Source organism: Anguilla rostrata, chromosome 5, assembly GCF_018555375.3.
Source record: "Anguilla rostrata isolate EN2019 chromosome 5, ASM1855537v3, whole genome shotgun sequence".
Classification (NCBI taxonomy): domain Eukaryota; kingdom Metazoa; phylum Chordata; class Actinopteri; order Anguilliformes; family Anguillidae; genus Anguilla; species Anguilla rostrata.
The window spans coordinates 52488546-52514279 of record NC_057937.1 but is presented as its reverse complement, the minus strand read 5'-3'; the positions used below and the strand labels follow the sequence as shown (position 1 = coordinate 52514279).

The 25734-nt window shown below is 42.4% G+C and overlaps 1 protein-coding gene across 2 annotated transcripts in view; it reads right to left on the bottom strand.

The window, feature by feature from the left end:
• LOC135255654 (N-acetyl-beta-glucosaminyl-glycoprotein 4-beta-N-acetylgalactosaminyltransferase 1-like) overlaps positions 1 to 25734 on the bottom strand; it is an 80494-nt gene that overhangs the window by 20927 nt on the left and 33833 nt on the right. The window contains exons 1-6 of one of the 2 annotated variants that reach the window (XM_064337117.1): positions 22573 to 22654; positions 15418 to 15516; positions 10511 to 10606; positions 10221 to 10311; positions 9761 to 9861; positions 5460 to 5527 (exon numbers count right to left, since the gene is read on the bottom strand). In XM_064337117.1, the coding sequence (XP_064193187.1) occupies positions 5460 to 5527; positions 9761 to 9861; positions 10221 to 10311; positions 10511 to 10606; positions 15418 to 15516; positions 22573 to 22575 (458 nt within the window). In that variant the 5' untranslated portion in view covers positions 22576 to 22654. Of the gene's footprint in view, positions 1 to 5459; positions 5528 to 9760; positions 9862 to 10220; positions 10312 to 10510; positions 10607 to 15417; positions 15517 to 22572; positions 22655 to 25734 lie in introns of those variants that run through there. The other variant, XM_064337116.1, reaches the window with a different exon arrangement.

Below are 25734 nucleotides of genomic sequence, written 5' to 3'. Positions count from 1 at the left end.
GACATAACACCGCTCTGTTTCACTCTTCACAACTGGAAGGACCCCACGATAAAATCTCTGTGTAACGATAGAACCACGGAGAGAGGGAGGAGAGCGTCTACTGAATGAGATTTTGCGGGGATTTGTGTGGTCCGCTGCCATATCCTCAGGCTGTGTGCTGTTGCATGCCGGCAAACTTCATTTTTTCCCTAGCAGAAGCCCGGAAGATATCTTTTAATAAGTAAATTATCTCTGAAGATATCATTTAATCCTCTCCTCGCCATTTTTATGAGCAGCAGCCAGCAGGGAATATATTTTAATCAAGGTGGCTTATGAAGCAAAGTAAAACAGACATGGATGATTACACATTCACAACAATGTAAACACACGTGTGCATAAGCACACGCACTACATAACCAAACCCATGCATATTAATACAATGCAATACATGTACACAATAATACGTGACACAACCTATACACACACAACACACAACATACACCAGCCCAGACACACAGAAAAATACAAACGGAAAAATGCACGTACACATGCACAAGCAGACACAACTTGCCTTATATGCCAAAGCATATATACATATATCACCACATACATAAATGCATGCAAAGAAAATGTACTTTAAAGGATAAAAGGATATTCTAAAGTTAATAAAGACCAGTGTTCCTTCACTTTTATAATGAAATCGATGACTGTAAGATAAAATAACTGCTCAGAAGACCTGTCTCAGTGAAACTGATCTGTTTCAGGTAAGATACCAGATCTCTCTCACTCTCTCCAGAGACAACAGAAAATGAGTGAGGGGAATCATTATTAAGCCCTGCAGTGTTAAGGATTAATTTGCAGACACCATCTCTTTCTCTTCCTCACCCCCCCCCCCCACACTCACACACACATTTCTTATGGAGTATTATTTTGTTTTGCTTATTCCCCCCCGCCCCCCATCTCTTTCTTTTGTAGAGAGATGTCTTTCTCTAATGGCTGTTGCTGAACTCATGAATACCAGCATGTGGAGGGAAAAAAAACCCTTTTAAAAAAGAATGGACGTCTTGTAATGTCTCTGGGGCCTACCTCAACGGACAGCTGAAAGCCCATTTTTTCATTAACCAGCTATTTTGAAATGTTACTGTCCCACATGTGTGCACCAGAGCGCTTAACGTCATCTGTATCTCTAGCCGAGCGCTTTGTAGATTAAAGCCAGGGGCAAATCTGCACTGTAAAAAGCTGTTTTCACTCAGTGAAAGCACTCAGTGTTTATAACTGAAATGCATTTTGCTGGGGAGGGGGGGGGGCATCATTTACGGTTTGTGATGTACAGTGGGAAGGGGTGGAGATGGTGGTGTCACTGTAGAAAGAGAGAGAGGGATGGGATTCACCATATAGACATACATATACAGTATGTATGTCTATAAAATAAAAGAAGAACTTGAATAAATAAGGGATACAAAGCATATTGAAAGCAACTGCTTTCCTAGTTGTCCGTTGTTTTGGCTAGCACAGAAATACGAAGAGACCTCAGTGACTAAAGAGGGGTGGTTGTTGGGACATGTTTACCCAAAATGGCTGGAAGTGTCAATAGGGGAAGCTAAGGGCAACGGTGGTTGAAGGTGCATTCTCCCTGATCGGGATGCCTCCGCTTTGGTTTGAGATGCAACAGACAAGCAACAGCTGACTACAAATATCAATCTAAGATGTGTGTTGGCGGGTTCCCACACACACACACACACACACACACACACACACACACTTGAGTACTGTAGGACTGAAATGTCAACACAGTTCTAGAAACACCAGATGTTATTCCTTTATTTTAATTAGTCTCTTCATTTTAATATTGATTAGGATCAGCCATTTAAATATCTGTTGCCATTAGCCATTTTAATACCAATCAGTAATGGACATTTTAATATTGATCAGTTTCCGCCATTATAGTATTGACTGCTATCTGCTATTGTAATATTGATCAGCATTGGTCATGTTAATAAGTATCAGGACTCTTCCCATTAGCCATTTTAATACCAATCAGTAATGGACATTTTAATATTGATCAGTATTTATTGGTATCTGCTATTGCAATATTGATCAGTATTGGTCATGTTAATAAGGATCAGGACTCTTCCCATGAACCATTTTAATACCAATCAGTAATGGACAGTTTCCGCCATTTTATTATTGGTTGGTATCTGCTACTGTAATATTGATCAGTACTGGTCATGTTAATATGGCTCAGGACACTTCCCCACTGCACTCTCTAGTCCTCTCTATCTGACTCCACCTTAGAAAGAACTGCTGAGTCAGCCAAAGAGTAGATCCACTTAAGCACATTTACACTGCGCTGCCAGGGCTGTCAAATCCTACCTGTTATCGCGGCCATTTTGTCTAAGGCAGCTTAATAAACTTTAAAATAAGTTAACAAGGGGGTGCAGGAGCTTTGGATGGCAGAGTCACTACAGGATTCCAGCCCACCAAGTCAGCACATTTTTCTGAAACTCAATCCCCCACCCTCTCTGCCTGCTTAAGAGAGACAAGAAGCAGGTTAGAGGTGCCATATATTCAGGGCAGATGTGAGCTGGGAGAGGCACGTCATCACAGAGCGATGATGCGTACGTATGTGTGCACGAATATGGTTGCGTGTGAGAATCAGCCCGCACTGATTCCTGGCCAAAAGACCTGAATGAGCTCAGTTTTACAGCAGTAGTACAGGCCAGTCAGCTTGGAGAAGGAGAGACTATTTGCCCACATAAAAGCCCCCATCAGAGGGGTGCGCTCACAAACATGTACACACGTACAGGACTTGTGCAGCCCACAGAAAGGCAGACAACAAGATGCCGAAGGGTCCAGGTTTGGAGCCGGGGAACAGCTGCAGCGGAGGTCCCGAGTGCTTCACTCGCTGAAGACGTGCGAGGCATCAAATGGCAGTTCGCCAAGCACACTTAACAGAACAAGGCGAGAACACACACCACGGGCTCAACTCCGGCACACAAAGGAACAGGGGAGCTGTTTAAATGAGAACAGGAACCAAGGCCAGGAGAGAAAAATGCTTGGCTGCCGCCTGTGTCCTGGATCACAAATGTGGAAACCCTCTCTCAAGAACGTACAATTCAAAGTAGATAAATACAAGACAGGATAAAGCGTAGTTATGCACACACGTGCATGCACGCACACACACGCACACCAACACCCACATATGCACGCATGCACACACACGCACGCCCACACACACAGGAACAATCGGAAAAATTTCTGCCATCTGTATTTTTACCCATTTTTACCCTCTAATTAATGGCCATCCCATCAGAGAATTCCACATCTCGAATGGCTTCTCAACTGAATCTGCTTTTTCCATCAAAGGACAGGAGCTCATTCCCTCCACACCTTCGAGCAAAGGATCCCAGTGAAAGACTGACAGTGGCACGTGTTTCACAAACGCCTAAGAGTAGCAGCCAACGCAGCTGCAAGCAGCGAGAGACTGTAAGTGCATAGAACCTAAAACGCACAGAAACTAGATAGGTCCTACGTGACAGAGACCGAAAGAGTGTCGGAGGTGTGGAGGAGCCCCCCTAATTAAACACTTAAAGGTGCTAAGGGGTAAAATAAGACATTTTGGCTAACCTTTCATTCCCACCGAACTCTATAACAGTATGGAAAAGCTACTCCACTCGAACACTGAGCAGTAAGTTGTGTGTGAATCAGTGTGCATTACATTTCAGTGCTAACTTGAGTCGGCTCACATTACAATAAGAGCTGGTTCACGTCAAACTATAGCCTGCCAACATTAAAACCACAGCCTACATATTGTAATATCAGTCTCATCATATCATAACTAGTGAGCTCAAATTAAAACAAGCCTGTTCATATTATAACTAGAGGTGCTAGTACCAGTACCAAAGTAGTGCTTGTGTAGTATAGGGTAAACTGAAGACCACGCAGCTGAGATATTCCCAAACAAGTATTCTATATTGAGGCAGTTCTCTACAAACAGAGATTAATGTCTTTTTGTGAACTTGACATTTCAGACAAAAAGAGAAACTGAGCTCCTTGTCTTTGCTTCCAAAATATTTCATCATTTCCCTGTGATAAAATATTCTAACACAATCGTTAAACGTTGACAGTGGCTGTGAATTATTCAGTACTATACACTAGTAAACCTGAGCCAGGCCAGTCAGCCTCACTGACTGAATTCTCACCTTGAAGGGAAGATTAAAGTGAACAATATCGCATAGTGAAATGAAGAATGGTGATACTCTCCCCTAAGCATCTCCCGTTACAATCACATCATTATGTTTGGCATCTCACTCAGTAAAACCACCCAACCAAGTGCCAATGAACAGATACACCGGAGTCAGGATAAAGATAAACACGCAGATTCCACTCAGGAAACACTCACGAGTGATTTTGAAAATGGACATCAGGCCATTAGCGATGGCCCTCCAAGGTTAGGCACAGCAGCCAGGCATGTTTCCACTGTATATTTTGCAAATATAATATTTTTAAAGATAGCCTTGTGGTGATTTGCAGCTACATGCTGGAAGGATGAACTCCAGAAGAACTACTTCAATCACATATTTAATTCACATTTGTCTGTCACAAGGAAAAAAGGGATAGTCAAACAGATAGACGATATCTACAGGCTGCAAGCTAACTATGCTACCTCGATGAATGGCTGCAGACAAAAAAAACGGGTTGGATTTTCAACAAGTTTGTTGAGTTTAAAAATCATCAGAAAGGACTTGACAAATGGCGTTTGTGTTGAAAATAATGAATATTCGGTAAGCCTTAAGAGTTAAGGACAAACAGTGACTGAAAGGAGGCCAGTTCAGACATAAAGCCTGTGATTGTAATGAGACGAGGATTTCCTGTGGGAGTGAACAAAGAGCTCCATTCACTCGTTTCCACTCGTTCTCCTATGCCCATCAATCGCAAAGCTCTCTCTCTCTCTCACTCGCTCAGCCATCCCTACTTCTCTCTCTCTGTCCATCATCCTTACACTACTCTGGACCAGAGAGAGATGTACCAAAGCCTCCTGTCTTTCACAAACTCCATGGCAACCTCCACTACATAGCCAGCAGACTCCAGTATGTGCTCAGGAAAATGAGAAAATGGAAGAAGTATGTGTGTGTGAGCATGTCTGCATGCATGTGTGTGTCTGTCTGTGTGTGTAGACGTGTGTCTGTATAGAGCATTACGTGTTCTGTAATATGAAACAATGTATCCTAGTTCTTTTTGACATTTCATTAAAGAGTTTTTTTTTCATTTAAGAGGATCAATTTACTGCTTTATATAAAAATATCCAATCAACAATTCCATAATCTTTAGTTTAATTACTTTGCTCCCCATAACAGAACCATAAGCTGTTGGGGATTCATGTCTCTGTAACCCATCATAACTAGTGGCCGGTACAGTGAACGGTGTGATGTTATACACAGGCAGCAGGTGTGTAGCGGTAGCATAGGACAGGTACTTACTGGATGGACTTGGAGCTCTGGGACCTGAACTTGCTGAACTCTCCTGGAGCCGTCCACTCTGACCCTCGCTGGAACACACAGGGCAGGCCAATTAAGCAACCTGTCAACCTGCCACACACTGTAAGCTTGTGCGTATGTACTGCATATGCATTTAAATTTGTGTGCAATTACTTGTAAGGTAGGAATCACAAGGCAGTCACAAACTGTAAATGTATCATACTATATAATTCCCAGGTATTAGTCGAAATAAAGGCCCCAGACACCGAAAGGTTTCTTTTATTACCAGGGCAAATACAACAAGCATTACACACCTTAAAATGAAACGGAAACAACTATTAATTCACATATAATCTACCATATTGCAAGGCTATGCTTATTCTTTGGGTACTACCACATTTGTGCTACTTTCGCCCACTACTGTGAGACAAACACAAAGCTCTGATCAACCGAATAAAACCAAAATCCTCTGGATCACTTTCAGTGGAAGTGAGTGTGGGTTGGCTTAAAAACTGTGCCTGTAGGTGTTAAAATATCGAAAAAGGCAAATATAAACTAGTAATTTGTCATTTCTTAAGGGCAGTATTCATTTAATATGCTGAATTGCCCATAACTGTGGATAATACATTTCAGCAACAGATATGTTATTGCCAGTGATTACTGAAATTCATTAAAAATATTATGTAAGCGTTTAAAATATAAAGTTGCTCGGATTACAAGATAAAGCCTGAGTGCACTTAGATTGAATGGACCCCTGTGTGTACTTTCCACAGGGACATCAGACTCCGTTTTATGTAAGATAATTATATTTCTAGGGTAACTTAACCCTCTGTATGATCAAAAACAAAAAGGTGAGGACAAATATAAGTCAGTTAGGTGTAAGTTAATTATGTAGGTTCGAATCCCGGGTAAGGACACTGCTGTTGTACCCTTGAGCAAGGTACTTAACCTGCATTGCTTCAGTATATATCCAGCTGTATAAATGGATACAATGTAAAGTGCTATGTAAAAAGTTGTGTAAGTCGCTCTGGATAAGAGCGTCTGCTAAATGCCTGTAATGTAATGTTATTGCTTAATCCACCCTTCTACATAGGAAAGTCTCGCTGTATTTCAGGCAGGATGCAGTGAATCATAAGAGCGGACGTGTTCCTGCAGCATTGGCTTCTGGACTTACAGCACACCTACACCAGCTGTGGCTTTATTAGAATCACCACCAGCCAGCCAATCAGAACTGAATTTTTAAAGCTCAGATCCCTGACAGGTCACTGTGTCTGCTGGTTTGTGATGTGTTCCTGCACTTAAGTGCTTCGTTTAAGTCAGAGATTGGCTACAGAGTGTTCACGCCATATTTCCCAGGCCTAAATTGACTGCTGATTGAAAGGAAATGGCAGAAACCAGCAGAGACTGCAGCCCTCCGGAACAGGAGTTTGAGACCCCGGGTTTAGAGGAACAGCCGAACGCGTTTCGATCTAGGCTAACATTGTTATCGTCTCCTCTGATTTTCAGCAGAATCTGAAAATGCCACTCTTCATAGCCAGCGGAAACAGGATCCTTCAGAACACATGTAATTATTCAAATTCAGTTACAATTTTTTTTTTAAAACCCTGTCTGTACAACAGCATTGTTCATCAGAGTTGAATCTGCTGTTTTCAGCTGCATGAAGCACATGGTTTCACATGGCAAAAAAAACATCCAAATTTAGATGCATGAACAAGCTCTCAGTCAATAAGGACCCGGGGTAATTACAGAGAAGGGAGAGGGTTATTACTGCAGTTGTGACAGGTGCGAAGATGTGATTGGAGCAGATATGGATTGTGGTGACTGATGTCACTACACCACCAGTGCCCCCTTGCAGGCACACACCCACACCGACCAGAGTTTGGTGTCCAGGAGAAGAGCTCATTCTCCACAGGAAGGATCACCCTGTGGAAACTAATTTCTCCTCAACGCACCACTGACAGAAGGACGAGAAGGTACTGAAGCACAGGATTAGAGCCGTAATGGCGGTCTCTTCCCCATCTGTTCCTCATCTGACATACCCTGGCTCCCAGGGACTGGAAGAGCGCACCAGAAAGATGCATAGCCAACCGTTCAGCGTGTCCCTACAGCACATCGCATACTGTAGGTGCACAGTGATAAGGCATTAATCACGAGCCAGATTCGCAATACACATACCTCACCGCGCATAGGAGACCAGGGGGTCTAGATTGCGGCTTGTGCGGGGAAGTCTATCTGCGTTTTGTGTTGCTGTGCTTTTGCTGCAGATCTACGTTCGGGGAAAAAGGATCTCCTGGTATCGTAAGCTAGGTCATCTGCAGACTGTTTGTGCCCGCGTGGGTTCACTGAACATTTCTGCTTCAAGTCAGAGTAAATCAATACGCTGACCGTCTGCACCCCAGACCGTGTGCAACACAATACAAGCGCAAAGCCTGTTGACCCCGGAGCTAAGTGCATTTAACACAAACAGTACTCACTCCCAGGAGGGCTGGTGATCAGCACTCAATGGCAAGACTGTAATCAGCAATTAGCAGCACTGTAATTAGTGATTAGTGAGACTGTAATTAGCTATTGGCAGGCCTCAAATTTCCATTAAAGCCCTTGGTGGAGCCTTTTTGACCTCATCCATGATATGTAATTCCAGCAAGCTTTGCAGCAGTCCAAGTGCAGTGTATTGCTGCCAACTCCATTTACCATGTCCTGTACCCTTTCTCTTGCGTTTAATATGAATCACCATGGCTTTAGATTGCCTTGAGCATCACATTCATAAAGACTTAATGTGAAGATGAAGGCCTCTTCACTATGAATTTGTTTAATGATTAAAATATTTTAAAATGTCATAAGCGAACATCTTCTGTTTAAAAGTAATATTTCCAGTCTACCTCTACCTCCAGTCTAACAGCCAATAGTTTCAGAATCTGCGATTTATTAAGGCCACCTGCACACCTGCTGGTGATTGCAATCAACATGAGTTAAAATCAGGCGTGTGAGGCGGCCATTTTGTAAAAAGTTGAGGGCTCTTCGGGGAAAACTATGCAGCTTCCTTTGTTTTTATTTATTAATTATGTAAGATCAAGCAATTGTCGCCCTTAACATACGCAGAATACTGCACAATGATACAACAATATTCTCAAGTATTACAAAGGTCATCAAATTACAGTATTGCTTTCCACTGGGTGCTTCCTATGTTAAAGGAGTCTATGCTGCTATGCCATCAGCAGCCAATCAGGGAGCGTGTTTGCACTTTTTCCACATACTGTGAGCCATGTGTTCCTGCAGCTCTCAGGTGACAGTGTTCTCACACAGGACTGGAAGGGGGGGGTCAGGTGCATTGGTCTCTCTCGCACATCCACGTGACTGACCCCCCCTCTCTTCATTGTCCCCACAGTGCTGAGACGGCCGCCGCTTGGGGGGGGGCGTGCAGCGGTACAACATCCTGCGCCGTGCGCGCTCTGAAAACTCCGCCCCCTCCCTCCGCAGCATCGAGCGCGTAACCCGTAACAGAACATGACGTCGTTTCACCACCGCTCCAGGAAGCCGCGCACGACTGAGCACCTAACACGGAGCATAAGGCCTCTCCACGCAACCCCTTCACATATACACACACGGCTAGTTCAGACTGCTGGGATGGCCATTAGCTCTTTCTACGCCACCCCGCGAAGATGACACGTGAAATATATGTAGCTGACCTTAAGATCATGTGATTAAATTAAAACTCATGTTTTATGACACGACTCAACACATTTACATATCGCCGCATGTACGCCTCAATAATTTTTCCATGTTATCTGTGAAATTTTTAAAAATTAAAGCATATGTGCTGTACCAAAGAGCATCCATTATTTAACCCCCCCATAAAGAGGCGGTAGACTAATGCGGAAGGAGAGCGGGTTCCATGATTAACAGACATACTTGTCTCAGCACAGAGACAGAGCTACACAGACCACCTTCAACAAGGCCTGAGGCCTTAGCCGCTATGCTATCAGGCCCTTCAGAGTGAACACACACAACATCGTCTCCCCAGGACCTTGTGACACCAAGTGCTCTCAGCTCTCTAATTCAAGATGGGGTAAACACAGCCTGGTCAGCAAATTACATTGCGAGGTTACATAATTAGGAATGCAACCGTAATCGCAAGCTGTATGTTTTTCGCTTTCTTAGAGGTGCTCTGTGGCAGCTTGAGTGCAAAGGATTATATGGAAAATACAGATTTATCAGTAGAATGAGCGATATATACTTATGATAGGTTGATCATTAACCATTGATAGATATTTTAATTTAAAGGCATACATGGGTGCCAAACTTACGCGTCCCACGTACACCAGCAGCCGGGCGTTGAGAGGGCTCTCATCCGGGCTCAGCCAAAACTCAGAGTTGTCATCAGAGGCCACAGCAAACTGGAAATCTCCTGTAGGTAAGAATCAGCTGAACAAAGCAATCCCACAATCCAGCCTATTCACTGACTGTAACCAACGTTTGTGATCAAGGTTTTTGGTTGTGGTCAAGGTTTCTGATTCTAGGTGTTATCAGGTTTATCGATTGTGATCAGGGATACTGATTGTGGATGTGATTAGGGATATTGATTGCAGTCAGGGATACTGATTGTGGATGTGATTAGGAATATTGATTGCAGTAAGGGATACTGATCATGGATGTGATCAGGGTTATTGATTGCAGTCAGGGATACTGATTGTGGATGTGATTAGGGATATTGATTGCAGTCAGGGATACTGATCGTGGATGTGATCAGGAATATTGATCTCTCACCATCTCTGTAAGGGTGGATGAAGCCAAAAATTCTCAGGCCGTAGTTTTTCCATTTTGGAGCCACTGCCAGTTTCTTCACTGTGGTTCTGCTCTGTAATTAAAACACACCCATACATCATGCACCAAATACAGACCTGCATAGAGTATACAAACACAAACACACATGTATAACATACAGCAAACATGGTTGATTTTCGAGCACTGTTCAGTACGGCTGATAATTGCACGGCCGATTCTGGCCTTTCGGCGTATATGGAGAAGCAGACACACAGATCAGATGTGCTACTTACGTGAGGATACAGGGGAAAGTGAATGTTTTTTCTGAGCTGAGCTACGGAGGAGCCGCACCAGTCTTCAAACACATGGAGGTTTGCCTGTCCTTTGTACTGCGGGAAAAGCATCAGAGAGAATCGTGCATCAGGAACGCCCGGCTCGGTGTACGAAAGCCTCCAAGCGTTTTATGTGTCAACAGCAGCCGCTGGCTCCAGGGTCCCGGGGTGGCCAGGGATGTGTTACATTGTAAAGGAAAACAAGAGGAACGTGAAATGGAGTCTGCTTCGGAGGCTGTAAAACACGGCCGGCTGTGCATCAGGGGCCGTTTAAAACAGAAGGGCTAAGAAGCTGCAGCCCCAGTCACAGACCAATAATGGTATTCACAGATCAGACTGAACTCCCAGCGCCTCTCGGGGATCAAATCTGTCCCACACTTCAGGAACTGTTATTTTACACTGCACTGTCACAGGGCTATGACTGACAAGCTGCCGGTCTGCCCAGCGCACAAAATGGAGAGATGCTTCAGCACAGGCCTCAATAAGCACAGCACAGGCCTCTTATTTTTAAAATATACACTAAATGTATACAGCCTGCACAACTGAACCTTTAAGTCCTACAGCTCAGTTCCTGAGCCATTATACTACACTGTCACAATACATTCACTTGTGAGGCAGAGCGTGCACTACACTCACATGCGAGGCTCGGCATGATACTATACTCATCTACGTTGGATGTGACACTACACTAACCTGTGATGTAGGGAGTGGCACTACACTGACCTGTGATGTAGGATGTGGCACTACACTGACCTGTGATGTAGGATGTGACACTACACTAACCTGTGATGTAGGATGTGACACTACACTAACCTGTGATGCAGGATGTGACACTGCAGTAAACTGTGATGTAGGATGTGACACTACACTAACCTGTGATGTAGGATGTGACACTACACTAACCTGTGATGTAGGGTGTGGCACTGCACTAAACTGTGATGTAGGATGTGACACTACACTAACCTGTGATGCAGGATGTGACACTACACTAACCTGTGATGTAGGGTGTGGCACTGCACTAAACTGTGACGTAGGATGTGACACTGCATTAACCTGTGAGGTGGAGGAGAGAGCACTGGGGGATGACATCCCCAGCATGCAGTATTGCCATGAAGGTGACATTCAATAAGTACCTGAAGTGCTTTCTCCTCCCACACAACTCTCCCACTGAACACCAACCCAATAAACCAGCTGCCATCCCTCAAACATCCTGAAATCCTCCAGAGACAAGCACACACTGCTCTAAGAGAATGAAATGCTGTCTCATGTCAGCCTAGGTCCACACACACACACACACAGCGCCAGCCCACACACACACACACACAAATACACACGCAAACAGCCCACAGACACAAACAAGCACACACACACACACACATGCACAGAGCCCGCACCCACACACATGGACCCCACACGCACACAGACACATATAGACAGAGCTCACACACACACACACACACACACACACACTTATGACTACATCTGCAGCTACAGTCTCATCTGCCCTCAGGGCTCAGAGGGAGGGCACATAGAGACTAATGTCATCACAGGCACCATATATAACATTTACAGTACATGTTTAAGAACACGGCTTTCCTTATTACAGCACAGAATTTATTCAAAAAAAGAATATCGTTCGTTTCAGGGATTTTAAGTAGTTTTGGTGGAGACAGCAAATAAAATTATTCCAACTGCTAATTGTTTTGTAACTGCTATAAAAAGCGATATCTTCCTTATTTCTACCCTCAAGAACATCATCCCTTCAAGGAGGTCTGAAGACAGCCCCGTCTGCAGGCAAACCATAGGCGGTTTTAAGTTTTTTCCTTAAGCCAGGTGAAATGAGGTCAATTCAAGTCCCTGCCATCATTCCTGTAAACGTCCAACTGTTCAAAACTCAAAACTGAACAGACATGGAAACCAACATTTGTTTGTCTTTGCTTGCCCCATCTCTGTGAGCTGCGTTGTAACAGTGGGAGACGATGCGTCGCCATGGTAATGAAATGTAGGTCACCTGGAGTTCACAGGCAGCTCTGACGTGAAGCCGATCTTCACCTGCTACTCAACCATTCCTTTTCATCTGTCACTCGCAATACCTCTGCATCTCATCTACAATGAGTGATATTTGCAAACGGGTCTCATCCACAGACTTATAATCTGGTTCTTCTGCTCTGGGGGATATTCACACCGAGTTCAGATAGAGAAGTTCTATGAGAATGTAAAGCACTTTCCGTGAACTGCTAGGGTGGACTGAATGGCTGGTGATATTTTTCTTTCCAGGGTGATGATATGAAATGGCATTCAATAACAGGAGAGAAGCAGCGCTCATAAATCATACAGCGAAAATAAAGTTCATTTCTGTGTCAGAATGAGACATCCCACACCATGAGCCACGTGATCAGAGGGGAGAATTATATTTTTAGATATTTTGGGTACTTCTGAAATGTGCTCCGATTGGTTGGGTTAAAAACATGCTGAAAAGCAGCAAAGCATGAGAGCGGAAGGTAAAAAAAGGACAAAATATCAAGCAGAAGATTTATGAACAAATTACTTTTACAGCGTAACATGAAAGGATTTAAATTAATACACCAAACAAGAGCGTCTGGTACAACAAAGTATTATTCACACCAGACTATAATATAATAATCATCAGCTCTCCGGGGAGCGTTGCCTGCAAACCGCAAACAATCCAATCAACAGGAGGAGTAATGAGCCAGCCAACGGCTCACCAGAGCGCTCTTCATTATGATGAAATGGGGTTTGGCAGCGGGGTTGGCACTACGGCACTCTGTCGCCGGAATGTGACTCTGACGCCGTCAGCATTGCGCTCGTAAAGAGCTGCGGTTGTGCCAGGAAGCGATGGGTCAGCTAGGCTAACAAACTGTTCATGGCGCATCAAGGACAGAGCCGTCAAGTGTGCTAATTCAGTCACCCTATGCACAGCCAGGTAATATGCAATCAATACATTTAATGGACCTGTTCTGAAGCAGTAGGTTTTATGTGGTTTTATTACCCCATCATATATATTATACAGAGACCACATATAGAACAAAGTCACCTGCGTGTTTGTGTGTTGCATGTGCTCGCTGCTCTGGATGAAAACTCCCCCACAAAGACATGAATAATGCAAAGCCTGATAGGAGAAGCGTGCTTAGGACTGCAGTTTAAAGCCATTGTGAGCACATTCAACTGCAGACCAGAGGAAATGCATCCAAACGTGTGAGGAATAGATAAACACGCATTAATCCGAATAGCCACTTGTCAAATTTGGACACCGCAGCCGCTGAAACTGCATTTTGAGATTGTGAGTCTTTTTTATTTATTTTTTTTTTTTAGTGCGGACCCGCAGCAATAGCTGCTGTAACAGCAAACAGAGGTGTGAAACGGTACTCCACAGCTCAGTGGCATCCGGAAAAAAACAGAAGAATCTGTGTCCTTGGAGTTATTTTTTAACATAGCCTGTTTTTTTTTTTTTTTAGCAGTTGAAGCTGAAACGTCTCCCTCCCCTTGTGTTCCGGCAGGACAGCCACTTCAGACACCTGCGGCAGACCCCAATATTCCACCTGGTCTGACCTCCTGCTGGCGTGAAGTCCAAAAATCTGAGCCTTACGTTTCTGACAGAACATTAAATCCGAGGTGGCCAACCCTGCTACTGGAAAGTCACAGCATCTATTGGTTGCCTTTGTTCGCCTCAAAATCAGCTAATGACTTTGACCAAAGTAACTAAATGAGTTAACTTTGTAAACAACTTCTTTAAGTGATCAATTAACAACTGCTGAGTAACAATGAAAACCGGCACACTCTGTGCTTCTCTCTGCTGGGCTGGGTTGGCCACCCATGGATCAGGGTCAGGTCCAAACTGTCTGCATCAGTGCCAGACAGAGGTATCATGGTGCCTCTCCTTGCCCTGCCTGGTCCCCTGAAAGAACAACCTGATTTGATCTCATTAAGTAATTTGGAAAACATTCCTGAAGCAAACAAAAATGGCTGCCAGAGGGGAGGACGCTGACAGAATGCAGCGAGCAGTAATTTGGCTTTTGCAGAATCATTTTAATTAACGTAACATTTTCTTATGACTTTAACAAACAATCTCTCTCGTTGTCACATCCATCTTAATTAATTTGAGGCAAACAAAATATAACCTTCAGCCTGAAATCATTCAACTGAAAACTTTGTTCACAGAGGACACTGTCTCTGTTGAATGCACACCTGTTTATGAAAGCCCCCTCCCCTGCCCCGCACACTGCCACCTCCTTAAAAACTGCAGAGCAGCGGGCTTGCTCTGCGCCGTCACAGAAATTGTGCCTTCTGCATTAAAAAGCTTCTCTCTCAGCAGAAGCGTGAGACTGTGAGACTGGCGCAGTAATTCTGCCCTCTGTGTTAGAGAAGTCTCTCTCTCTGTCTCTCTCTCCCTCTCTCTCTCTGCCTCTCTCTCAGGGAAAGCACAGTCTGCCCTCATAGACCACCTGCTCTTCTAATTTTATCGTGGATGCTGCAGGAACATGGGATGGGGGAAGACACCCCCTGGGAGATCAGGGGAGAGGACAAGGAGGCAGGCTCTGTGTTGACAAGGACATGTGCCACACCGGTGCGTTAGGCAGAGCGAACACACCACAGCATTATATACAGCCACCATGTTTAAAAGGAAAGAAGTGAAACGTCAATCGCTCACAAGAGTCACATGTTAAACTGTTACACGTTTAGAACAACCACCCATTGCCCACTGAACACATTGCCTTTGCCTAGGGCGTAACGATGCAGTGTTGTATTACCCTGTCATGAATAGCACAGCACAGTATGTTTTGTGACCATGGTGATGTGAAAAGACTTGCAGCCAATTAAATGTGCCTCCCATATAGGAGCCACCTTACCTCTGGTTTCCATGGCAATTTGTTCTGTTTCTGTCCAAGGAACTTCCGGATCTCTGACAAGTCCCTTCTCCCCTCCTCCCACGCATACGGTCCATCCTCCTGCCAGAGAGAGAAGGAGAGAGGAAGGTTAATCTCCCATACATAGGACTACTACTACTACTTCCTGTCAGAGAGAGTGAGAAAAAGGAAAAAAAGAAAAAGAGACAAAGACAGAAAAAAGTTCATCTCTCACAGACCCACACATAAGATTCATTTTCCTGTCAGAGAAAGAGAGACAGGAAGATGGGTTAATCTGCCACACACATGCAGTCCCTTCCATCAGAGGGAGCAGAAAGAGGGTTAATCCCCCTAAATGCATCAATGGACAGACATCAGCCATTTGCAATCACAAAACGACCTACATTTTTCACACACAATGTCATTAAGTGTGCTTGTGCAAACAATGAGTTAAATTTAAAAATGATTAAGAAAAAGGTTTGTGTGCATAAGTAATTTGAGCTATACTTTGTATCATTTTAATTACTGGGCAAAACGACCAGTCTTTCGCCATAACCTAAGAATAACAGCCAACAAGTTGACTTGGTAAACAGACTTTGCTAAATGACTTGTTTCTGATGTAGGCGCACCTATTTCCTAGTCTTAAAAGAAGATGATGTTCATAACTTAGCTTAAAATCAGTAAAAGGACAGAAAGATATTTTGACCTTACATAATGCATCTATCAATAGAAAATAATGATGCACTCATCCTCTTTCACACATTCAGTTCAGTTCCTGTCAAAGCAACAGTGCTTATTAAAGTAGCATCAAACTCGGTTGCGCTCAGTACTGTTCACATCACTACTCTACTCTCCAGGGTCCTTTCCCCATGCACTTAACTTAATCATAGCCTCTGTAGCCGTAAGTCATGGTTTTGTCATGGTTTACAGAAGAACGTGTTGATGATGCAAGGGGTGTTGTTTTCTAAGCAGCACAGTCATATCAGGATGAGAGAGAGAGAGAGTTGACAGGGTCACAGTTAGATGGACAGGAATCCTAATCCCCTATTTATCCCTAATGCAGCCTTTCAACTGTAATCCTCCACGTATCACTGTCATCCAGCCCAGGATCAAGAGCGAAAAAACCTGAAATACCATAAAGCATTTTCAGTGATACACGGCTATTGAGCTACCTTCAATTACGGAGCACATCCATCTCAAACGCTGGACAGCATGCAAAAGATAACAAAGCGAGAAGGCTATTATACAGCACTACAACACACTGTCAGTTCAGCAGAAGTCAGACCAGCACTTGTGTCCTCTGAAGCATATATTGCCAGACTCCCCTGCTCATTTCTGATGCCCCCACCCCCCCCAGTTGAGCTGTGCAGTCAGTGCATCGGAAGAGCACACTTAATGCACAGCCGGTGCAGAACGACTGCTGGCACCTGACAGTTATGAGGACATGAGAAGGAACCAGAAGGTGTCCATGGAGCCTGATTGATAAGTATTCCGCTTGAAAGCTCACAGAAATGCACTATGTACACATTCACATAAACATTTTATACTGTCAGTCACCCTGTGCAGGAGGTCATCTTATAGATTATACTGTAGATACTGTATTAATAAATGATTAATAATGGCCATATGGACCTCCACGGGAGAGTTTCGTTTTAACTGTAATCGAATTCAGAATTTTTTTTTTCCTGTTTAAGAATCAATTCCACAGGAGTGCGGAATCACTTTTATTAGAATTATTCCATTATCGTTGTTGTAAATTTCAAGCCTACTGTGATTCACTGGTGATTAACTGGCTCATATTTGAAGTACTACACTGCATGTTGCACATTACTCACATTGAATTTCACCATTAACGGAAGGTCATATTAAAAAGCTAGACTGAGAGGCAACCTGATGCTTAAAAGATGACATTAAGTGTGCACTATACTGGAGTACAGGATCAGAAATATGAAAGAGGTACATTAATCCACTGCAGCTTCGATCAGGAAAAAAATTAACTAGCGGAAGATGGTTTATGTTTTATTAATTTTTTTTATATCTGAGATGATTTTGATCAGCAACAAAACAGCAATTTATGTTTGCTAATGGACAACATGTGGTGACCGTAAAACAAGGTCAGGGGCACAGCCCACAACACATCTCATAGAAAATTATACAAAATGAACTTGCATGCATTACAACTCCCTAACATAACAAGGAACAGACAGCATGATGATAATCAAGACTGTGTGGTATACACAGGAAGTAGATCTATACTGTGCATGCTGTAATACTCCGCAGAAATGTGGCAGTTTTGTTTTGATTACTGTGGCTCCGTTAATATATTAATTAAACTGTGATGAAGTTAAGAATGTGTGTTCAAAAAAATAAACAATAAAAATAAAAAAAGAATTTGATTTATATGGCCGCAGATTTCATATGACAGCGCCTCTTAGCTAATCGCGCTTCATAGTTGACTTATCATTTTTTGGCATATCGGGAAGCTGTGCTGCAAATGTAATTCAGATTCATATTCTGTGCATGGGGAAAGTCGGTATTATTTCAATTCTGGGATAAGTGATTGGCATTTTTTGAAATCAGTGGGAATTATGCCTAAATCCAAGTTAAGCCCTAGGATGTCTACACTGAACAGGGAAAGACAAAAACGAAACGGGAAAACAAAAAAAAGCTCTAAATCTGGTATTGCATTACATTACAGAATTACACTGCATGTGACATCTGGATCCAATTCAAGCCCATCAAGTGAAACTATCAAATCAGGGAAGGTATTATATATGACATTATTGTGTCTCATTGGTGAGATAGGACTTCCCATCAGAAAATATTGGTCACACACAGCACTCTATTACTCCGACTCCCACAACACACAACTGCCCTACTAGCACACTATTGTCCTACTGCCTTATACCCCGTAATAGCACACTACTGCCCAACTGCCCTAATCCCTAATAACACACTACTGCACAACTGCCCTAATCCCTAATAACACACTACTGCCCAACTTCCCTAATCCCTAATAACACACTACTGCACAACTGCCCTAATCCCTAATAACACACTACTGCCCAACTGCTCTAATCCCTAATAACACACTACTGCCCGACTGCCCTAATCCCTAATAGTACACTACTGCCCAACTGCCCTAATCCCTAATAGCACACTACTGCCCAACTGCTCTAAACCCTAATAACACACTACTGCCCAACTGTCCTAATCCCTAATAGTACACTACTGCCCAACTGCCCTAATCCCTAATAGCACACTACTGCCCAATTGCCCTAATCCCTAATAGTACACTACTGCCCAACTGCCCTAATCCCTAATAGCACACTACTGCCCAACTGCTCTAAACCCTAATAACACACTACTGCCCTAACCCCAAAGAGTACACTACTGCCCACCCGCTCTAATCCCAAATAACACACTACTGCCCAACTGCCCTAACCCCTAAGAGCACACTATTGCCCTACTGCCTTAACCCCTAATAGCACACAACTGCTCTACTGCCCAAACACAAATAGTACACTAGCACCCTACTGCCCTAACTGCTATAGCACACTACTGCCCTACAGCCTAACCTCTATAGCACACTACTGCCCTACAGCCCTAACCCCTATAGCACACTACTGCCCTACAGCCCTAACCCCTATAGCACACTATTGCCCTAACCTCAATAGCACACTACTGCCCTACTGCCCTAGCCTCTAGAAGCACACTACTTTTCACTCCCATAACTCCTACAGTGGACTAACATTTTTCATTATTTTTCACTCTATATTTTTCCTCATCAAAACATCTCCCTGTGTGATTGCAGACATAAAGCTTTGTTCAGGCTACTGACTTTAAGTGAGGCAGAATTTTGAATTCATCATTTATGATATTAATAATAAGAAAATATAAAATATAATAGTGAAAATTACTACTTACTATTGCTATATGACCAAATGAATAAAAGATCATTCATAGTGATATAATGTGAATGCATAAATGATGGTCATTAATAATAAGGAAATGAATGTATAAATGTTAATAATTAATAATGTGATTAAATGAATTGGATTAATGCGCTGATTCCTCAGTCCAGGTTACAGAGCAGAGAGAAATGAAGCCCAGATGGATCTTGGCACCGGGGAGCCAGTGGAGTTTGAGATGCTGAATATCAATGAAGGCCATTAATTCCCCTCTTTAAACAGCAGCAGACCCAGCCCGGGCGCGGCACAGGTCCAGCGCTTATTTGTCTGGAGAAGTGAAAGGGCCCGGTTCAGCGGTCGTATTTTCTTTTTCTGTTATCCGGAACATAAAAGTTAATTAGCCAAATAAATTCACACCATCACACACCCTCCTCCGCTCCCCCCTCCCCCACCCCCCATTAAACGCTATAAAACGCAGCACCTGTACTTCTGTACTTTCATTTAAAAGTTCAAAAATGCGATAAACCGTTTATTGTATCAATGTAACCAGCTGATACTGTATGAGCAGTTTTACATCTTCTTCAATCTGCAACCAGTTCACAGATGGATTTTTATTGGAGTAATTATGGTCAGATTTTAATTAGATACATTTTTAAGACACACAAATCTCCCCCAGGACTTTGCCTTACGTCTAAAAGCTCTAGAAATCAATGTAGAGGTTCAAAATGCTGAGGGTCACTGAGCAAATAAAGATTTGATGAACCTAAAAAAGCAAGAGTGCACAGTTCCATCAGCCAAATACTGCATGTGCCTTTTGGCAGTGACATCAGTAACTGCCACACTCATATAATCATGCAGAATAATAACAAAAAAAATTAAATCCTATGAAATCACCAACATTTAATGTTTAACATATAACAATGACTATAATAAATAGTCATACATTTACATTTGACACTGACTGTGCCAACACTAAAAGACACAAGCAGACCAAGAAGATATTACTAGTCTATCCCTGTGCACAAGCAGGTAGTACACAGTATCCTCTTCACTAAGAATAGATCCTTTTCCCAGAAGAACAGCATAACACATTGCATTATATTTATAAACTCTTTTTGTTCTTCACAGTTAACATGTATTATTTAGCATTATAACATTTCTATCCATTAGACCAGGGTGCAGAAATCAATGTACTCTTTTAAATATACACATTTTTAAAAATGGTTTTAAAAATACACGGTGAGAATGCTTCAGATTAGGACTTCAGGCCATTAAGCTTTATAAAAATCTGAAGGGGTTTGTTGGCTGCAGTAAGCCCCTCCCCCAAGTCAGGCAGGCTCCATTGTGCTTCCTGGTTTAATAAAGGACTAGGTAACAGCCAACAGTACAGAGACAAACCAGGCCTTTGCATTAATGCTCTTCCAATGCTGAAACAACCACTCCTTCATAACTGACTTCCTGCCCCCTACGGACGAATAAAGCACCGGCTCCAAGCACAGCATGCTAATGCGGCTTTGGTTTTGGATGAAAGCTTTCGGCTGCTAGAGTGTATTGATGAATTTGTGTAAGTCAGCTAAAGGGATCAGCTCCCAGTCCTGTCTTTAATACGCACAGCCGCTCATGAAATGAACAGGAGGTGCATGTCTGACACGCACAAAGGAATAATATAGTTCTTGCATTACATTATATTGCATTACATTAATTTAGCAGACTAATCAGTTATACAGAGTGACTTACAATGCAGAAAGTGACTTAGTGTTATTCCTGCAGAAAATAAAATGGTTCTAAAAGGGTTCTTTGGTTTGTCTTCATAGGGGAACCTTTTTGGTTCTTTATGGAACTCTTTATGGGCGGTTTGAAAAGCTTGCAGATTGAACCATTTTGCATGACAAGGAACCCTTGAAGTGTGTGTTCTATGGAAAAACAGTGGAGCCTTTTGGAACCCTTCTACTTCTGAGAGGACAGACACACTTAAGTGCATCACCTTTCCTGCTCAACATGACATGGAGGACGACAAATAAACTCCAGATGGACTGAAAACCCGCTTTGGCCTTGCAACAACATTACTGAGCAATTAGTTCTTTGGGAAGACAAGTCAATTTCATCACTTAGGCCTCTGGCTAGCACGGACACAGTGAACAGCTCTTTTATTTAGAAATTACTGTAACTTTTACATTTATACTCAATGTTTCATTAAATGGAGGTTCCAAAATAAAATCTGAAATTTACTGAAAGTCAAACAAGGATAGAGATGGCTACAGGTGACCATCTGTAAAAACATTGTGTGATGTACAAGAATAATCAAGTAATATGCAGAAGTACAGCCTCAGGATGCATAATGTACAAGCTGCTTTGGAGTGACTTGAAGTGGATTTTCTTTTTACTGTACAGCTGGCATGTCTTCAGAAACTCATAAATACGTAAAATATATTTCAACGCACACAAAAAAAATATTTGAGTCAAGAGAAAACGTAGCTAAAACTGAAACAATGTCAAAAAAAACCCAGAAGCAGTACAGCTGAATCCACCACTTCTTGTTATACTGTTACCGAATCTAACAGTTAATTATGCTGTGTGCTGTAACCTCCTGGATCAAGGCTCTCTTGCATAGATTTTTATCGCATTGGGACTTAGCTGGATAAGTATAAGATAAATAAAACTGTTAATCATCAATTTTCCGTAATACTGCTGTTCTTGTAAACCCTTGTAGACACTTTTGCCCTTAGTTGTGCAAGTCTCGGTGGAGTAGTGTGTCAGCATTAGTGTATGTAGCACAGAAGTAGTGGATTCTACTGCTATGTTATGTACATACTGTTTGATGGTAGGTCTACTCGCGTTTCACGTTGATAATGCACTGCAGTGGCAAGTGTTTGAAAGGACTGAAATGAAATCATTTTAAACACAGAACATTATAGATTTATTCCAGTATAAATACAGGAAATTTATTATAGCGGAGCGAACCCTCCGTTCCTGCTAGGACACTTTTTTTTTTTTTTTTTTTTAAACGTTCGCGTTTTAACTGTATCTGCTTGTTAGCGATTGTTTGGCGCGAGTACGCCGCTTCCATAAATGTAGCGCGCACCATCTATGTTTGCCAGGTTGTCCACTCACACACAATCACAGTACATCTGCTCACCACCTACTACAAATCACTTAAACATAGGCCTACACATCTGGTTTCAAACATTAAACTGGTTTATTTTAGCATACTATGTTCAATAACGCAATGGCAGGAGTTGCTACTAACCATGGTTTATTCCGTGTGTTCCATTTTCAAACGGGAATGACGTAATCCGAATGTCACCGATTCTGTGCAATTTTATTGGAAGCGCTGGACAGGAAGAATTGGTTATTTTATAAGGGGAGACCATGAAGTGCATTCGTAATACGCTCTCATATCCAATTAGATATTGGATTATTAGATATAGTGTAGCAACCGATAACACGTGTATAATGATTTCTATATGTAAAATATATACTGTCATTTTGAATTGAATATTGTATGGAAATGGTATTGTCCGTATATAAATACTGTGTAGCGTATATAAGCAGGTCATTTTGCTCTCAATGTTTGTATAATAGCTCGGGGAATGTTGTAAATAACACACCCCACTTGGGTTGCACAAGGTTGAGTCTCCCCTCCAAAGTTCATCGTAAAATCCTCTGACCGACCATCCGCGTAACAGGTGTTTTAGTACAGCCATAGGAAAAGAGAAATTACATTTAATAGAACTCCACTAGCAGACCATTTAAGGTAGGCCTACCTTTTACCATGAATAAACATCATTTTAGTGAATAACGTAGAGAACGTTTAATAAATCCTTCAAAGGCATTCTTTGCAATGACAGATGCAAGTAATTGTGAAAAGAAAATAACTGACAGGTACAAAGTGCTTCACAAGTAAAACTAAAGGCAATTTAAAAGACCAGAGACAAATTGCTACAAAGCTCTTTTGTTAACAAGAATCAGCGAGGAAAAAACAACTCTGCTTATTTTTCCCATTTAACAAAAAAAGAAGACTGTGTTTCCAATGTTTTCACACCTTGCTCCTAAAACTTAAATGTGCAATCCCCCAAAGACAGAATTAAGCGGCTCAATATTTATTTGTTTTTTTGTTGACAATAATATCCTCTAAGATGCTATCCTATCAACACATTTATACTGTATGTATGGCACAGGATGGTCAGTCAGCATATAATTACACTGACAGCTTTCTACTGCCATTTATTTTGGTTAGTTCAACCTACATTACGTTTGCGGGGTTTTAGTCATAAGCTTCAGTTTATTCAATTATTCATGCATGACCTGATTTCATTGTGTTTTCCAGTTATTGCAAAATGGGACACATGAAATCCTGTAACTGCATGAGTTGTACGTCTTTCTGGGATAAACATAATTAAAGGGCTGATGTGGTGTATGCCTACTAAGGCAAAACCAGACTAGAGGACCAATGCTGACCTTTAACCTAGTCATGTGAACCTATGACTCTTACCCTTATCACTCTGTCCAGTTCCAACACAGCTTCAATACTGTGATTAACAAAACATTTACCCTGTTGTCTCCTTAGGCTTAAATGGCACTTCAGCAGGGGGGAAAAAGCATCATTTACCTGTCACAGAGTATTACACTGGGTGAATGATGTTGTATTTTTTCTGCCATGAAATATTCCTGTAGAATTAAGTGGCAGTTGATGGCAGAAGGTGAGAAAACAGACATGTTGATAGAAAGGTACCAATTACAGCGTAAAATCAATGACCGCGATGTTGACCACATGCTGTATCACCGAGGGCCTTTAAAATGCTATGGAGAATGTGAACCAAACTCTGCACACCTATTTATTCTTTATCGATTACAGTGACGCAAATGCAATCTGGAGAGCTGGATCTGAACAAAGGGAAGAAAGATGTGTTATTCCTATTGATTTATTTTGGAAAAGGATGAAGGAACATCTGTTTAGGGTTGACAACATTGCCTGGCTCAAATATGGGACATAGCACATGATTCCAAATTGAGGTGGGGGGTTGTCAAATGTATGACATATGCAGGACACGGTAACTATATCACCACAGGGATTTGGTAGGCTACTCACAGGAGAGCCGTGTAGCAGCTTGGTTCAGCCACTGTCTTCTATGTTAGTGTGTGTCACGGTGATTCATGGATGACAGATTAAATTTGCAGGACATACAGCAAATATCGTATAAAGGGTAACTTGTTTGACTGAAAAAATGGTTTTTGGCTGAAAAACTAAACAGCTGGTGACCCTACATCCGTTTCATTAATGAAATTACCATTTTCCACCCATTGCCTCACATCAAAAATTTTTGCACAGTGATTTGTATGCTGTTTACTGATGTGCAGTATCTGTGCAACACTCATAAACTGATGTGCCCAGTTCTGAATACTTGCTGAGATGAACCCGCATACAGTATCACTGCATCAGACAAACCAAACTCTCACACATTACTGTACCAGTTAACACAGCCAGAACTGTCACACATTACCAATTAGAAGGGTTCAGGAAGGCCTTATCACAATACATATCAAGAAAGAAATTACGCAGGACCACACAGTAACTATGGCTACTGTACTCCCAAGTCTACTACAGTCTACTCCTAACTTCTGCTGAATCATCCTCATCAAAATTCTCATCGAAAGATCAGTGTTTGTCATCTATAATTCAGTCAGATGTAATGGGGCTGTGACACAACCACGTCAGGTGACACCGTTCTCTTCACCCTCGTCCCCTCATCAAACTGTAGCCTCTCCATGAACCAGCAGCTTTATCGCAGTTGAGATACAGAGGGATTGGATTTAGGCATCAATTCTAAGCAGCCCTGCAGGTAAAATGCTCACTCTGCAGCTGAACGGCTGTCCAAGGGTATATGCAGCTGTGCAGTTAAGCAGCTCTAAATGCGTCTAAACAGTTCTGCAGTTTCACAGCTCTGCAACTTAACGGCTCTGGCCAATAGGAGGCTATATCGACCCCTGTGGCAGTGCAAGGGACAGTTAAGGACAGTGATCTTACATACTGTAGCTCTGCGATATCAACTAATGAGGCAAATGACAAGTTCGGCCAAAAGGAGCCCACGAGCGTACGATAAAGTGCCCTCCACAAAACATGCGTCACCTCCATCCCCACCTCTTTATGTGCCTCTCCTAGCACACTCTGTTCCAGCACTGTCTCAATTCCTCAAGGAAAACATCTTACCCACTGAGCCTTTAAAGAGATAAAGACTCCACTGGCTTCTGGGCTGCAGTACCCACACTGGAGAACACAGACAGTATTAATATAACTGTCAGTTAAACTACAGATATATTAGCATTATTCTCAGATAAACTACAGGCGCATTACTATTGTGGTCAGCGAAGCAGCGCAAATATTAGCATTATTCTGAGTTAAACTACAAAC